General features: G+C 44.1%; 1 protein-coding gene across 1 annotated transcript; it reads right to left on the bottom strand.

Annotated features, from left to right (window-relative positions):
- Positions 1–787: 787 nt before the first annotated feature.
- Positions 788–11,172, bottom strand: LOC131730443 (uncharacterized). Its single transcript, XM_059020507.1, has 23 exons — positions 11,076–11,172; positions 10,666–10,718; positions 10,332–10,424; positions 10,128–10,252; positions 9,875–10,018; positions 9,072–9,149; positions 7,869–8,039; positions 7,643–7,739; positions 7,150–7,373; positions 6,692–6,845; positions 6,321–6,529; positions 6,076–6,193; positions 5,063–5,265; positions 4,686–4,803; positions 4,028–4,197; positions 3,607–3,704; positions 3,233–3,366; positions 3,070–3,117; positions 2,728–2,911; positions 2,128–2,263; positions 1,732–1,819; positions 1,312–1,410; positions 788–924 (listed from the first exon to the last, which is right to left on the bottom strand). The coding sequence occupies exons 1-23, from the start codon at positions 11,105–11,107 to the stop codon at positions 809–811; spliced, it is 2,892 nt and encodes a 963-aa protein (XP_058876490.1). The 5' UTR covers positions 11,108–11,172; the 3' UTR covers positions 788–808.
- Positions 11,173–15,558: the final 4,386 nt, after the last annotated feature.

The following is a 15,558-nucleotide window of genomic DNA, read 5'->3' as shown; positions in this document are numbered from 1 at the left end:
CCCCTCCCTGGATTTGAACTAATAATTAACCATTACAGCAGTCCTAGTAGCAGGTTCCCAAGACACATTGGCTTTCCTCCCCTCCTTTTCTCTAGGGCAGTGGTTCTAAACCCTGGTCGTTTTGGTTCCAACCGAGCTCTTAAGGGTTCAATTAAGTACTTGAGAGCTCGGTTGGAACAAGACACACCAGGACAGTGGGTCCCCAGGACCAGGGTTGAGAAGCACTGCTCTAGGGGATTGTCATGGAATTGAATCTTATTTGCACAACAGCAGTCAGTGCTAGCTCTAAAAACAGGTTACAACTTGCCTCTCCACTAACTAGGAAGGCAATGCTTCCTCCTAGGAGTACATGTTAGTACGGATTGCGAGGGGGGGAATAAAAACTGATTCAATTTATAAACTGCAAAAACGTGGCTTGCCTGTGAACACTGGTAAACTGGACCAAATCATTACACTATGATACCGTTCCCTTGAAATGGCAAAAGGCGTACAGGCATGTAAAAAAAGGTCTAGGTTACCGATAGAGATCTTGTCACCCTCAACCAATGCTTGGGTCACACAAGTTTTACTGCAAACCCTCTTCACTTCATGGCTGAAAACCAAAAGGTTTAAAGCATCATTTAGTGAGGCAACAGCAGAATCCTCTCATGGGAAAGAGTTATTGAAAAAGGACATTCAAAGGTTAGCTGAATAAGACTGCAGGCATCATTTTAGCCATCCAATACCCCAGTTAATTCAGATCCATTGACCGATGCAAATGTGAAAGCTAGCCACACACACGAGACAATTTCACATTCAAAGATTTTTATTAAACAGAAACCCAACATCTCATAGCTTTGGCAGCAAACACTACAACAGCAAGTAGAAGGACTCCCACTGCAACTCCCAAGACTGGAATATAGGGGACCAGAGGAGGAGTCGCACCTGAAAAGTAGACAATGGCAAGCATTAGGACCCTGAGGAAGCTACACAATACCCAATGTGTGCACTGGGGGAAGAGATGCAAGTGTTGGGTAGAAGAGGCAGAGCTAGTTAGCCTGGAGGGCTTCATTTGAAAGCACAGCTACTGGTTACATTATGTAGCGTGCCTGGGACAAGCATTTGTTTGGCTAAAACTTGCAACAGAAGAGGTCTAGAAAAACTACAGCCCCTGCAGGTGCCCTTTTGGCGCCAGATTCCCCTTTGGTGCAATACACAAAGCTTCCCATGCAAAAGCCAAAATGGCAGCAGTTTCCTAACCTTCATCACCATGCAAAGGAACACAGTTACAGGGCAGGCAGGGGATTAGCGTCTTGGTGCTTTACTGCTTACCGGCTGCTTGAACACTGGCAACTTCCCCCTCGGGTACAATTTGGACTGGTCCAGCAGAAATATAGCCTTTGACAGAGTCAGCCAGCTCAACACTGCGGGCTGGAAGACATACCCCAAAAGAGTTAGATCCAAAAAGGAGCAATTGGGAGTCGATAGAACATACAAATGGGTATCATATATCCACTGCAGGAGAGGTCAGATACACCCTGCCTATTTATTTCTTAGCAGACGTCCTTATCCAGGGCAACTTACAATTGTTACAAGATATCACATACAATTACCCATTTTTTACAGTTGGTTTTTACTGGAGCAATCTAGGTAAAGTACCTTGCTCAAGGGTACAATAGCAGTGTCCCCCACTGGGGATTGAACCCACAACCCTCCGGTCAAAAGTCCAGAGCCCTAACCACTACTCCCTACCTGATCTCTTGTCTCCAGCGATACAGGTCTCATTGCAGACACCTGCCTTCTCAGAAGCACAAACCACAGCTAGACAGTGGAAGTACATCTGCAAAACACAAAAAAGGTCAGACGACAGTGTTAGAGCCCTAGTTCAGCCTCATACACAGCCAACCAATATGTCAGCCTATAGAAAGCCATTTCTAGAGCAGGACTGCCCATTTCTGACCTTGGAGTCATTCCACACCAGTTTAAATAGGGAGCTACTTCAGGGTCTAGATGGAGGTTTAAACTATCGTTTGACATGGGAGCTTTCCTCCCCCACCCCAAACCTAGAGTAGATGGCCGTGTATTAACCCGAGGGTGAGAATGCAGATCAAAAGGCTCGGATTGAGCTCACTGAAAAAAGTTACCAACCTGTTGCCACAGGGCATGGTTTGCAACAGACTGAGCCTGGACCTCAAGCCTCTTGAGGTGGTGGGGGCTCTTGGTGAGAGCGCTGGCAGACACTGGGTGGAACCGGGTCTTGTAGGAGTCGCCACTGACCAGGCAGCTGCAGAAAAGGAGGAGACGACATTGGAGGCAATCGCACACTGGGTTTCGTGGCATGGAGCTCGAGGGGTGAAGTACAGGACAAAGGTAGTCATTTTAGGAAACGACTGAATCCTAGCACATTAGGAAGCCTCCAAAAGACTTCCAAGTGTGTTCTACATGCACTTCCCACCAGAGGGAAACTGCCATGGTGTGTGTGTTTACCATATATAGATGAACACCAATCAAGGCAAATGCAACTCATTGCAGAAGTACATGAAGCCAAAGCCCATTGCAATGCTGAAAAGGCCTTTGCCAGGTCACGTCTATCTAGGCATCCAGGTTATCATGCAATGCAAGTCTACAGCATAGCAAGAAAAGTTTAGACCTCTACCAAGCACACATTCTAAAAGCTGGCATAAGTGACAATGAAACTCCAGCTCAATACCATCTGCCTGCTTACTCTCGTCACCCCCACCCCCTTACCCGTCAGTGACCAGGTCCCATTGAGGGGTGGCGTCCAGTTCAGGGGTCTCTGTGGCCCAGCAGTCCCGCAGGACGAGGTGGTCAGCCAGGTTCTGGTGGTGGAGGAGCACAACCTCCAGGAACAAGGGCTCCAGCCCAGACTTGGACACTGGGAACTCCCGATAGAACTGGGAGAAGGTCACATCTGGCAGGAAGGAGAAAGGTTGACTGAGCGCCCATCACTGCTATGCTTTTAAAGCGCATTATGTGTACAGCCACCATTCCTGGTGGGTTATGGATGAAAGACTACAGAACCTGGCCATTAAAAGGTAGGTGGGTATGAAGGGTGTACCAGGTACCAACCTCTTGCTAGACGGGCCTTCAGATTCAGAACGTCTCTGGCTTTGGGGCCTGGGAAATCAAGAAATGGAGTCATAGTAGTAGGTCGATACTGGTAGTCAGGATAAAAGTTGACCAACACTGTCCCGGGACCGGGCAAGTTAAAACTAGGCACTAGAAGCCATACCTCTCTGCTCAGAGCTGTAAGGATAGAACTCCAGGGATCCAAGACTTTTTTTAGAGTAGGGGGCAGGGACAGCCTTCCTTTCAGCTAGCAATTTCATGGTGTCGTTGAGGGGGTAGCGGCAACGGATGGTCAGCCTACGGGAGACACGTTGCAGTAGTATTGGATAAGACTACCAAGGTCTTTAAAATGCAGTTGAAACACATTACTGTACACTACTTGCAATTTGTTAAATGGTTCCTTCAGAGGCAAATCTTCACAGGAAGTATACCATTATCTATTGGGCAGCATGCCCCAAGTCTAAAAAGTCAGTATCAAGAGGTGCCAGTGTAGGCCCATTTCAGGCCTTCTAGAAGTGCAGGACTCCTCATGCTCACCTGTATTCAGAGTCCCTGGTGATGACTGGAGCATTGGCTGGGAACAGAGCTCTGGTATACACTACCTCATTCTCATAGATCAGGTAGTTCTCCACAATCTGAAACATTGCCATATCAAGCCATTAGTACAAAGCACCCCCACCCACTACTAGAAATTAGAATAGCAGCCCCATTTGAAAGAAATCTGTATGCCAATAGCACATTTAAAAAAAAGACACACAAACAGGAGTTGTCACTTGTCAAACATGCAATTTTAAAAACAGTTCAAGGGGAAGCAATCTTGTAGTCTTTACTAGGGCAGACATGCAAGGCTAGTCCACAGCACTTTTAGGGATACGTATTGCATCTAGTACAGTCCACCAATACAAGACCTGTATGAAGGGCTATTGCACGAGTCTACAGCACCATGCGGGAAACCCACCTTGCTCCTGGTCCCACACGTGTTGACAGTGAAGGTGAAGAGAGCCCTGGTTGAGTCAAACTCTTTGGGTTTGCAGGTCTTATCCAGCAGGGTGGTCTTGCTGGGTTCCACTACTGGTATGGGCTCCATGGTGACAGCCACCACCGTCATCACACCATTAGGCATGCACACTGAAGAGAATGGGGTGAAGTTGAAGCATTCCATGAGAACTTGCTGCATGAACCAGTTCAAGATTGCCACACCAAATCGTGTACCAAGTAGCCTCGAGACGATACCTACAGCTATGGCCAAAAGTGCTGCGGAACCCTGTAGAATTAATTTTGCTTCAGGTCAAACAAAGCCTGCCGAATACTAAAGGATCACACTGTGGTGCACGTACTGGTAGAAGCCTTCACCAATATGCATAGAGACCTGACCGCAGACCAAGAGGCCAGGTAGACCATTTAGAAGTTGGGCAAGTGGCACTACGGATTGTTGCAAGCAATATGTGATCAGTGGAATACTCTCTATAGCAATGGAGAAGGAGGAGTCAGGTATACGGCTAAAGCATATGTTAGAGATTGCTTAGTCAACACGTGTAGAAAATGGCAAGGCATGGAAGCAGGGAGGTGCAGAGCACCAAGACAGAAAGTCAAGCCCACTTTGGGGAACTACTTACCCAACAGCTGCTTGGTAGGAAATTGACAGCGCTGTACAGCGGACAGCACTGCCACGAGTGTCCCAATATCGATTAGGGTCAGTTCTACTCGAACAAAGAGGCCTCGGAGAGAGATATCCTGGAAAAGAGGGAGACAAGCGACACGGGGAAAAAAAACATCCCAGTTTGATGGCACACCAACAGAGGGGCAGGCTTTCCAACCTAGTCATGCAGGGAGAACTACAGATTTAACAAGGCTCAGGTTTGCTCACACACCTAAACAAAGGAAAAGAAAAAGTCTCAAACCCAGAACGAGAATGTAATCCTACAAAACACCCAGTTCAGCCTCTAGGGAGACTCTGCCAAGTACATTCCTAATGGCCCCCAGAAATGTGTACCTCATAGATGCAGCCGATACTGAAGAGCGGCACCTCTAGAATAAACTTGGTCTGGTTGGTGAGGATGTAGCCCCGTTGAGCCGCCAGCTCAGAGGTAAGCTGGTGTTTCTCAATGTACATGGCCCAGAGGTGGTCCATGTTCCCACGCGTCACTTCAAAGACTAGGCTCTTTTCAGTACAAGAGCCCTTGATCACAGGAAGTACTGGGGAGGAAAGAAGAGTCAAGAGCCTGAAGTGTATGCCAATAAAAAACTACCAACCACACCTTCAGTAATGGTCAGGCGTCGACAGTTCAAGCTTCAGCAGAGTGCTGGCAGTCTTCTTTGGGCAGCAGTGCTTTAATGAACATCATTTCTCTCAAACAGCAAGTGCCAATAGGGGTGCATGTCTGTTAGTGTGGGAGGTGTATGCAAATCCCAAGAAAGATGACAGCATGCTAGCAGCAAACATTTTTCAGGAGGCTTTCAAGAGCTTGCAAACTAGCTCAATTGAAAAAAAGGGGAGACATCTTCATGATGGAATTCCCTGGGTGGGCACACAACCAGTGCACCAATCCTTTGGTTGAGAGACTTGGTCTAGTCCAGGGATGTCAACTCCAGCCCGAGGGTCGCAGGGTCTTCATGCCAAAACTCTCAATTAACAATTGAGATAATTTGTTGAATTATCAAACATTAAGGTCTTTTACAGTGGATGGTTTTAGAAATGCACTGGATTCAAGGTACACTACCTATGAAGCATTGAGGCCTGAAGAGAAGTGTTGAATGTGTCCGGTTAATCATCATTAGACCCATTAAGTAATTTGCTCTTATTGTATTACTTGTACTGTAACACAAGAAATGTATTTGCTTACGATTGTAAGTCGCCCTGGATAAGGGCATCTGCTAAGAAATAAATAATTGAGAGCTCAGGGGGAACGAAAGCCAGAAAACACTGTAGCCCGCCAGGAACAGAGTTTGACACCCGTGGTCTAAATCAATCAGTGCTCAGGGACACTTCCCAGCCCCAATACTTACCGACATCCTTAACCTGACACACAATGGTTGCAGGGTGGAAATAAGGCGCATTCTCAGGGATGATGTTCAAGGTGTAGTTGATATTCAAGGTGAACTCCCTCACACCATTGCCAATATACTGCCAGAGAACAACAAATGGTGTAAAGAAGCAGTAACAGTCAGCAACTGTACTGGAGAATAGACCGGTACAGCTTGGGTCTTAAGCTTTGAGTTCCATCAACATATAGGCATGCTTTCATCCCTACCTTTTGTGGGATGAGTGGGTGGGTGAAGGGGACCTTCAGGACAAAAGACTTGGTGCCATTGGGGTGCTGGACCTCAGTTAGCACAATGCCTTGGTTGATGGCCTCAGGAAGGGTCAGAGGAACCCCATTGATGGTGAAGTTCTTCAGCTCAACATCAGGGTTGAAGATGCCAAGGGTCACTGTGAAGACCTTTTCTGCTGGGATGGTATCTACAAACGCAGGCATTTAGGAGGTTAAGATGGAGGAGGGTTTGCATTACAGATTTAAAGCCAGGGCTAGTGTTTTAGTCCAGGACGTCCCCCACTGCATTACACATTGGCACCACAGCAAGGCCATTAAATGCCATGCTGGAAAGCAGGCAGCGTACTCACTGTTGACAACAAAGGGGGTCTCAGCAATAGAGGGGGTGCGGACTGGCTTGAAAGAACGGTGCTGGGTCGCTTCCCACTGGTCATCTGCCCACTGGTGCTCAAGGTACAGGTCAATGGCGTAGATCCGGTTGTACTGGTTATTTATAACACGACTCTGAAGAGACAGAAGGGCATGGTCACAAGAGTAAAGCAGGAGGTGGACTCCATTAAAAGCATGCAGAACCAAGGCTGGAAAGGAAGGGTCATTGGCCAACGTGTAGATTAAAACCAGGATTTACTCAGGGTCAGCTAAACTTGTCTGGGATATCAGAAGCAGGTGTACTGTCAAAGTGCTCATCTAGAGAAACACCAAGGGCACGCAATCTAGGGGGTAGAGAGAGTCTGCAACACATCCAGAACCTGCCTGGTTGTCAGTGAAGGAACGCCAGAGCTAAACCCCCCCCCCCCCCCCCCATTACCTTCAGGTAGCCACCCTCCGCGCCATAAGGAACAGAGATATCTATGAAAGTCTCATTGACTTTCAGTTCATAGTTCCGTCTTCGGATAGTGGCAAGGTCAAGCAGCTTCCCCTCCACACCCATGGCAATACCCTTGTCCTGGAACTTCTCTATATGCAGGACCAGTGGAGTGAGGACTCTGGGTGCAACCCAAGCCAAATGTGTACCATCAAAAGTGCCAAGATCTAGGAGGGAAAAGACAGTTGGATTTAAAAACTTGTATCCATTAGGAATTTCTGTATAAAAGGAAGTGCAAGCAGATGGCAATCAATATGGCCATGATCATGGCCCTTGTTTGTAGAATTCTGTAGTGCTAGCATGCAGAGATGTTCCTTTTGTAACCTAGTAGAAGTAACTGCACTAGTAATTGTCCAGTTAAAAAGAGGACCACACCATGGCAGTCGTTTTACATGGCCTCTGGACCATGGCAAGATAGCCAAGCTTTAGATCTTACTCTTGGTACAGGCAGCAGAAGTGTCCACCAATAGCAGCATCCACCTTTGCTTGTAGAAGACAGTTGCCCGGATTGCTTCCACTTGGATTCCATTAACCTGGAAGAACATAGCATGAACTCAGGCACAGAAGCAATACAAGTGTGCTTGGAGACACCGATGGAGCAATATGGAACTCTGCTAAAAACAGAACCCGATATTTTAATAGTGCTTTTGGAGAGGTCTTACTGTAAGCATTTCTGATTCCGGCATGTTATAGGGCGAGCGGAAGAGGATCCTACTGGAGGTGGAGTTGATCATGTAGCCCCGAGACTGGGCCACGGAGGCATTCATGGATTTGGCTGGCTGTCCGGTCTTGTGGAACACAACCTGCCACACTGACATGATAGCTTCCTGGGCCTGGAACACAGGAGAGACAGCAGCTGGTCAGAAGGTCTAGGGGCTAGTCTGGTTTTATGGGACTGGGGTAGGAGGCAAGAAGCCAAGTTGACTGGGAAAGTGTGGAGTGATTTTAGCTAGACAAGTTATGAAGCTTAAGACAGTTCACACTTGCATAGAGTAGCAGCAAGTCACAAGCCTGCATAGAAGACAAACTAGGACTGAAACATAGGCACTTAATATACACCCAATTAGGACACTGTTGTGCACGAGAGACCAATCGATGGGGAGGTCCAAGTGTGATGGTCTAGTTGCTACAGAACTCCGCTGCTAGTGAGGGATTGATGGAAACAGGACTCCACAGCAATACGTTGATCAAGTCCCAAGGCCTCACTTGGTGCCCTTCTTGCAAGCCCATCCTAATAGGCCAACGTGCATGGTCTTGCAGGAATGGCCACATGTTGCTTATGTCACAACAGCTTTCTTGCACAATGGGAGAGTCATGCCTTATTCCCCAGACCCAAGCCCAATTAAACATTTGTGCGATGAACTTGGGCGGCATGTGGCTTCTAGGGCCCGGGAGACCACTGAACAGGCAGATGCTTATCCAGGCATGACAAGAGGAATGGGCCAGGATTCCACAAGACAACATCCGAAACCTGGTGCAAAGCATGCGTACTGCTTCCAACAGTGGCCACACACGCTAGCCTGTGACTAGCATAACTTCAGATGGTAAAATATCAATTGTTGGTCAGCACAGTAGAGTCACTGCACAGAGACATGTCATTTTATCCCAATATGAGCGATACATTTGATGCTCATTCATATATATGGCAGCATGAGCATCAGACATCATGTTATTAAAAGATGAGCTATACCTTTTGTTAAATTAGAAATATAGGACAGGTTGCAGAAAGACACAAGCCAATAGCCCTGCTCACAGCAGCCAACAAGATGCTACTGCGAGCTGGATAGCAGCTTGTAAGCACCCTATACAATTGCCATGCTGCATGAACATCTTCAGACCAAAACAGGAGTGGCTTTTAAACTTACTGCAGGGAGAGCAGCGTGCCAGTCTTCAGTATCCATCCCCTCCTGAGCAATAACTGGCACATTTCTCCTTACAGATATCTAAAGATGACAAGGGGATAACGTTATACAATCATTTAGGTTCAGACCTCCCTATAGCTTAAAGACGATCTAGCAGCCCGTCACTTTACAGAAGTAGATGGCTAGATCAGCCAAGAGGAACCCTGTTACAGGTACTGGGCTCAAGTCACAACCAGCTAGAATTAAGCCATGCAGCAAGAAATCTACTGAGAATTTGATACAAGCTTCTGAAGGAGTACAAGGGACAATTGTAAAACAATCAGACACTGCATTTTAGCAACACCAACAGTGGCAGGTTGCAGTTGTTGCCTGGGTTTGGTAGAGGACTGCACATCCAGATTGTGTATTGTTACTAGAGAAACAAACAAATGCACAAAGAATCAATAATTCACCTTCAGTTTAATGCTGTAAATATAAAATGCACAAATATGGGAAGCAAAAAGGCAATGCACACCAATTTGGATTTCTAATCCAAATAAATTCTACAATACTTGTAATTCAATTAGTGTTTGGTATTCTGTCCTAAACCAGTTTCAGTTGCAACATGTTGACAAAATAAGATATGGGGAAATATTGGTTGAATTAGAGTATTGTTTTATTAACTGGTACCACAGTGGCACAAAAAGGTAGTTTAAAAAGAAAAGAATCTGCAGAAGGATAATGGACCAAAGGGTGAGGCATTATTGTGGGCAATGTATTATAGCTAGTGGGAGTACAGGTCAAACCCAGGACTGGAGAGGTCTTACCTCCATGTAGTTCTCTTCACAGACGATTTCGCGGGGGTACCACTGCTTGGTAGTACTGCACGTCATAGAGAACGGGTAGTAAGTCTCTCTGCTGAACTGGTCGATGCGAACGAAACGGAACCTCAAGCTAAACTCCGAATCACTCTAAAGAGAGAAAAGCCATTAGTTTGTTTACAAGGAGACACTGTCGCTTGTAATAATGCTGGCATACATACGGAGCTGGCCGTGTGAAGTGTGACCGCACAGGACTCACATTGCTGGAGACGTGACAAGCAAAGAAAGAAGCCCTGAATATCAGGTCGCCGGGGATATTAACAGAGTAGGTAAAGCCACAGGATGCGGCGTATCTATCGTCCAGAGGGTGAATGCCGTCGTTACCTAAACACAAAAAAGGCTTAATTGTATGTTGAGGCATCCTACAAATACAAGTTCCTGTTACCGATCAAATCATATTTACCAATGATATCGAAGCGAAAGTTCCCTCCAATTAGGAAGTTTCTTTTCGTCGTCATCCAGAAGTATCGGTCCCGACACTCATTAACAAAGGTCCCTGCGGGCAAAGAGACAAGAGACTTACTCTCACTTGCAGTGGTTCAATAACTATTCAGAGAACTAACCGGTTTTAATGACGAACACAACGTTGGTTATGCGGCAGATACAGTGCGCTTTTAAAAGAGCAAGACCGTGCTAGGGCAGAGACAACTCGTAACATTTCAGACAAAACTTCCCGTTTAAGCAGGTCAAGTGGCAGCTACAAAAGACCACGGAACAATTAAATAAACGCCACTTACCTGGTGGCGCTTGCGCCTTCGCATCCAAAGGTAACAGCATACACAATACAACTCTGAGGATGAAAAAAAATACATGCAAGAAGTGTTATTCAGACACACGCTGTATCCTACACAAACTCGGGTGTACTCAAGACACTGCATACCTTTACACGGCAACGCAAAAACAAAACATATAGAAATGAAATACAGCAACGCAAAATCATTGTATTTATCTTGCTCTTAATTGTATCATTACTTGTACTGTGATACTTGAAATGTATTTGCTTATGATTGTAATTCGCCATGGATAAGGGCGTCTGGTAAGAAATAATAATAATAATAATAATAATAATAATAATAACGCAAGCATCTAAAACCGCGTAGCCATTAAAGACATAAGCAAACCAAACACTATAACACATCAAACTCACCCTAAAAGGAGTTTACAATCCATGATACCCATCCTTCGTGCCAAAGCCAGCCACAAACCCACAAGCTGCACAGCGTGTATTTATAATAAAGAAACCGATATACTCGCTTGCTAGAGTAGGACTGGTTACAGGATTATAAAGCCGCCTGAATTAGCTTGCAACCAATCGGGGCGGCAGCACCTGAGTTTAATAATCCGTTTATTGGAATGATCTTAATTATTGACAAATAGGAGCGTGTTTATCATTTGCCCCCACCCGAGGCAAAGCCGAGGAGTGTTGGGTTAATCTTCAGAGGGTTTTGATTACAACAACGGTATTTAATAATATAAATACACATAATACAGTAGCGCTAAGTAGCGTGCAATTTATACCGTTTTACTATTTCAGCCGTGAACCAGTGTTTCACCAAAAGGTTCACTGATCCGAATCACCCGCAGCGCTTCATACTATAGTGCCACCTAATGGTAGATCTGCACAACCCAATGTCTTTAAAGCTAAGGCATTACCAAAATGCAACCGAACCATCAATAATAGCGACATTGTGGACAACTGCACCATTAGTTTACAGCGAAGGCAATAACCCGTAACATATTTTTGATACACATTATTAAGCAATTATTAATGCTCTCAGTTACTGTATCTTTTGAAATGTTGTTTCACTAAATGGTAAGGCATCTTGATCTCTTTGGAGTGCTTCGTAATCCATTGGTAGTAATTTAAAAATGTAAAATGAATATTGTAACGACCCCGGTGTAGGACGCCCAAAACACTCCAAAAAGACTAGTGTTTTGAATGTAAATTGCTAACACACTGAGTGTAACGAGCATACGTTCAAAACACTCTGCTGCGCTTTGAATTCACGCTCACACTAAAGGCCGACACTTCACAGCGGGGCATCTGGTCTGGGTGTACTGCCCCCGGAGGACTCGGGTCCGCTGTCCGAAGTTGGAGAGCAAATGGGTGGGGCCCTGCGAGGTACTCAAGCGAGTGAGTGAGGTGGTGTACCGCCTCCCCCGAGGCCGGACCGTGGTACTGCATCTGGATTGGTTGGCCCATTACCAGGGATGGTGCCAGCATAGTGGTCTGTATCGGGAGAAGGGAGTGATTGGGCGGCGGGGGGGGGGGAGGGGTGCTGTGCAAGAGAGTGACGGAGAAAGACGTGCTGAGAGACTGACAATCGTGGGAGACCTATCGGGTAGCTGAGGGACACTGCCTGAGAGTAAGGTGCTAGTGAAAAGGATTAGGATACAGACAAGAACCGAGAGAAGGATACGGAACAGGGTCGAGGGTTTATAGTGGGCTTTCTTGTTTTGGTGGTGTGGTCCTGGCCCGAACAGGGGCCGTTAGCGTGTCACGCAGGGCAATAAAAAGCTCCACAGAGTGTTGCGTCTGTCATTCTTTAAAAAAATTTATTAAGTTCAGATATAGCGACGCCAGTCATTTCACTTTACTGTAACAACATACACACAGAATGTAAGCCTACCAGCAGAGATTCAGTAGCAAACCCTAGTGGAAATTCCAACAGAAAATGTTCAACTGGTTTCTACTGGTGACCTGTGGCAACTGGTTTCAAATGGGTTTCTGGACAACTGAACTGGTCTACTGGTTTGGGTTGGAAACAGTAGCTCTACTGGTCTGTACTGGTACTGGTCTCCCAGTAGCTCTTTTGGTTTACCAGTACCTCTACTGGTCTGTAGTTGCACTGGTCTCCCAGTAGCTCTACTGGTCTCTACTGGTCTCCCAGTAGCTCTACTGGTTTTTCTGTACCTCTACTGGTCTGTTCTGCTCTCCCAGTAGCTCTACTGGTTTTTCTGTACCTCTACTGGTCTGTACTGGTCTCCCAGTACCTCTACTGGTCTGTAGTGGCACTGGTCTCCCAGAAGCTCTACTGGTCTCTACTGGTACTGCTCTCCCAGTAGCTCTACAGGTTTTGCTGTCGTTTTGCAACTGCTCTCATTTGTTTAAATCTGTTGCAGATTTTGCCCTCTGTGCTCCTGTCCTTTAGCACTTCTGACCCCCAGACTGCTACAGCAAGCTCTTTGCAAAAAATGGAATCTTTGCTTGCCTTGGAAATCTATATCCATTTTTCTTCTGGCAACCAAATGCCCTCTCCAATACACACCTTCAACACAATTATAGAGAGGGACAATATTTTGTAACAGAACATCAGTTTTAACATTTAAATATTAATAGATTGTTACATAATATAAACAACTTCATCAAATAGTCTTGGTACAGGGTTTAATTTTGAATTATAGTATTGCCTCAGTATCTTAGAAACAAGCTTGTCCTTTCTTCTATGTAATTGGATATCGTGTAAAGCTTAGCTTACTTTTCTATCAATGCAATCAAAAGGAATATATTGCGATTCCTTTGAAGCTGGAAATTCATGGACAGCAATAGGTTTTTCAGATGTTGTGGGCTCTGACTCTGGAAAAACAAAACAATGAACAAAACATGTTACTAGAAAACAAACCTGGGGCCAAGTACATGTAAATACACCCCAGCACATTTATAAGTACAAGAAGGCCAAGCAGTATAAAGAGTACATTTTTTTTTATTGATGTGCTCAAGTATGACTAATAAGAGTACATATTAAAACGTTTTGGTGGGTAACTGGAGAGAGTATGTTGAACAACTATATAAAATAAGCTACTTTGCAATGACATCATGTCAATGACCCAAAACATAATAAATTAAACTGTAAACATAAATATAATTCTTACCTCTTGGAAATCTGCTAAGCAAGTTGCTCTGCAACTTAATGTTGAGGTCCCTCAGGGTTCTGTTTTCAGTATTTAGCGTTTGATTTTCTTTTCTCAACAGTGACATTTCTTCGTCCATATTCCTCTTTTGTTTTTTTAGGATTTCATACTTTTTTCTGTTACATTATATTTTTCTTTCATTTCTTTAAACAGTTTGGACGGTACAAGGTCTACGTCCGAGTCGTCAGAGCTGCTGGATTCTATTTCCTCCACATAATCCTTTTTCTCTGAATAGAGGATTTCTTTTCCTTGCCTTCTTTTTTTTCTAATATTTTCGACATTGTTTGCTTCTGTGGCTGAAAGGTTTTTCTTTTTTGTTCCCGCTAAAATGTATTTAGAAATATATCAATCGATCTTTATTTTATAGAGCGCCTTTCATAGTGGACCACAGCGTTTTACAAACGCACTGTCGCCTACAAGAAACCATTACAGATCAAATATAAATATATGGGTTTCTAATTACTATTATTATTTATGTTTTTTTACATATTAAGATACTTACCATTGAATGTTTCATTGCGGAGATTTCCAGATCCAGATTTTTAAAACATTGATTTTCTTCGATTTCTTCATCATGGTTAACCTTGGGAACATGGATTCGTTTTCCACTGGAAATTTGTTTCTTTAAATCCTTCTCGTCATCTGGAAATGTTTATGAGACAATTCAATATGGCCTAGTTCTTACATAGAATGCCATCTTTGCAAAAAGTTATTCATTCGAAATTGTATTAATATCCTTTATCAAAATAATTGTCCAAACGTGTTTTCTTTTCACAAGTATCCTAGTTATTTTTTATGTTGTCATTATGTTATTAGCCTACTTTTACTTTTAACCTCGTTGTCCCATTCACCCTAAATAAAAAAAGATAAAACGTCCTTACCTGACAGTAATAGAATTTGTCCTTTATAATAGTTATTAGAACTAACCAGATGTTGCTTAAGTTTATGCTTATCCTCTGGAAGCTTTTGTTGGCTTTCAGTCCAGTAAATCTGGTAAATTTCCTTTCTGTCAAAATCTTTAGTCGTTTCAGGATTGAAGTCTCTAATAAAAGACTACGACAGCACGTACATCATCTTCAGTGTATCTGACAAAAGCGAACACCCCAAATTACCAAGAAAAAAGTCAAATTACAATTTTCACAATAATAGTTACATTATTTTTAAATACCATTACACAGAGGTAACATAACTTACCTTCTAGCCTTTAGCGAAGATGAACCGGTCTGAAAATTCCAAATCTTCTCGCGCAGCTGTTCAAATTTTATTGCAACTGTAAAGCTGCATCAGTAGCGCGCGTGTAACAACCATTAACCGACAACGGGGAATGACGACAGAGACAAGAGGAGCCAGCGGTTTCGAGAAACTTCCAAAAGGTATGTTAAACCAAAAATGAATCACAATACTTAACAAAGTATATAGTGTATTAAAACTTAATACCCTTTTGTTTGTAATATTTTTAGTATTTTTTATTATAAATTAATAGTTTTTTTTCTCTTGTTATTCATAATTGTTAAGTGAAAGTAAACAAAAATATTGTATATGTTTCAGCAGAATTAAAAAATGGAAAGGCCTTCAAAATATAAAAGATATTTAGAACCTGGAGTAGAAGATTACAGGCCGCGCTCAACACAGTGGCTGCATGAAAGAAAACATCATATTGCTTTATCAGAGGTGCCTTTAGTAAGTATCCATTCATTAGTTTTGCATGAGTTATAAAA

The sequence above is a fragment of the Acipenser ruthenus genome, chromosome 3, assembly GCF_902713425.1.
Source record: "Acipenser ruthenus chromosome 3, fAciRut3.2 maternal haplotype, whole genome shotgun sequence".
NCBI lineage: Eukaryota > Metazoa > Chordata > Actinopteri > Acipenseriformes > Acipenseridae > Acipenser > Acipenser ruthenus.
The sequence above is the reverse complement of the archived record's forward strand: the minus strand, read 5'-3'. Positions and strand labels throughout refer to the sequence as shown.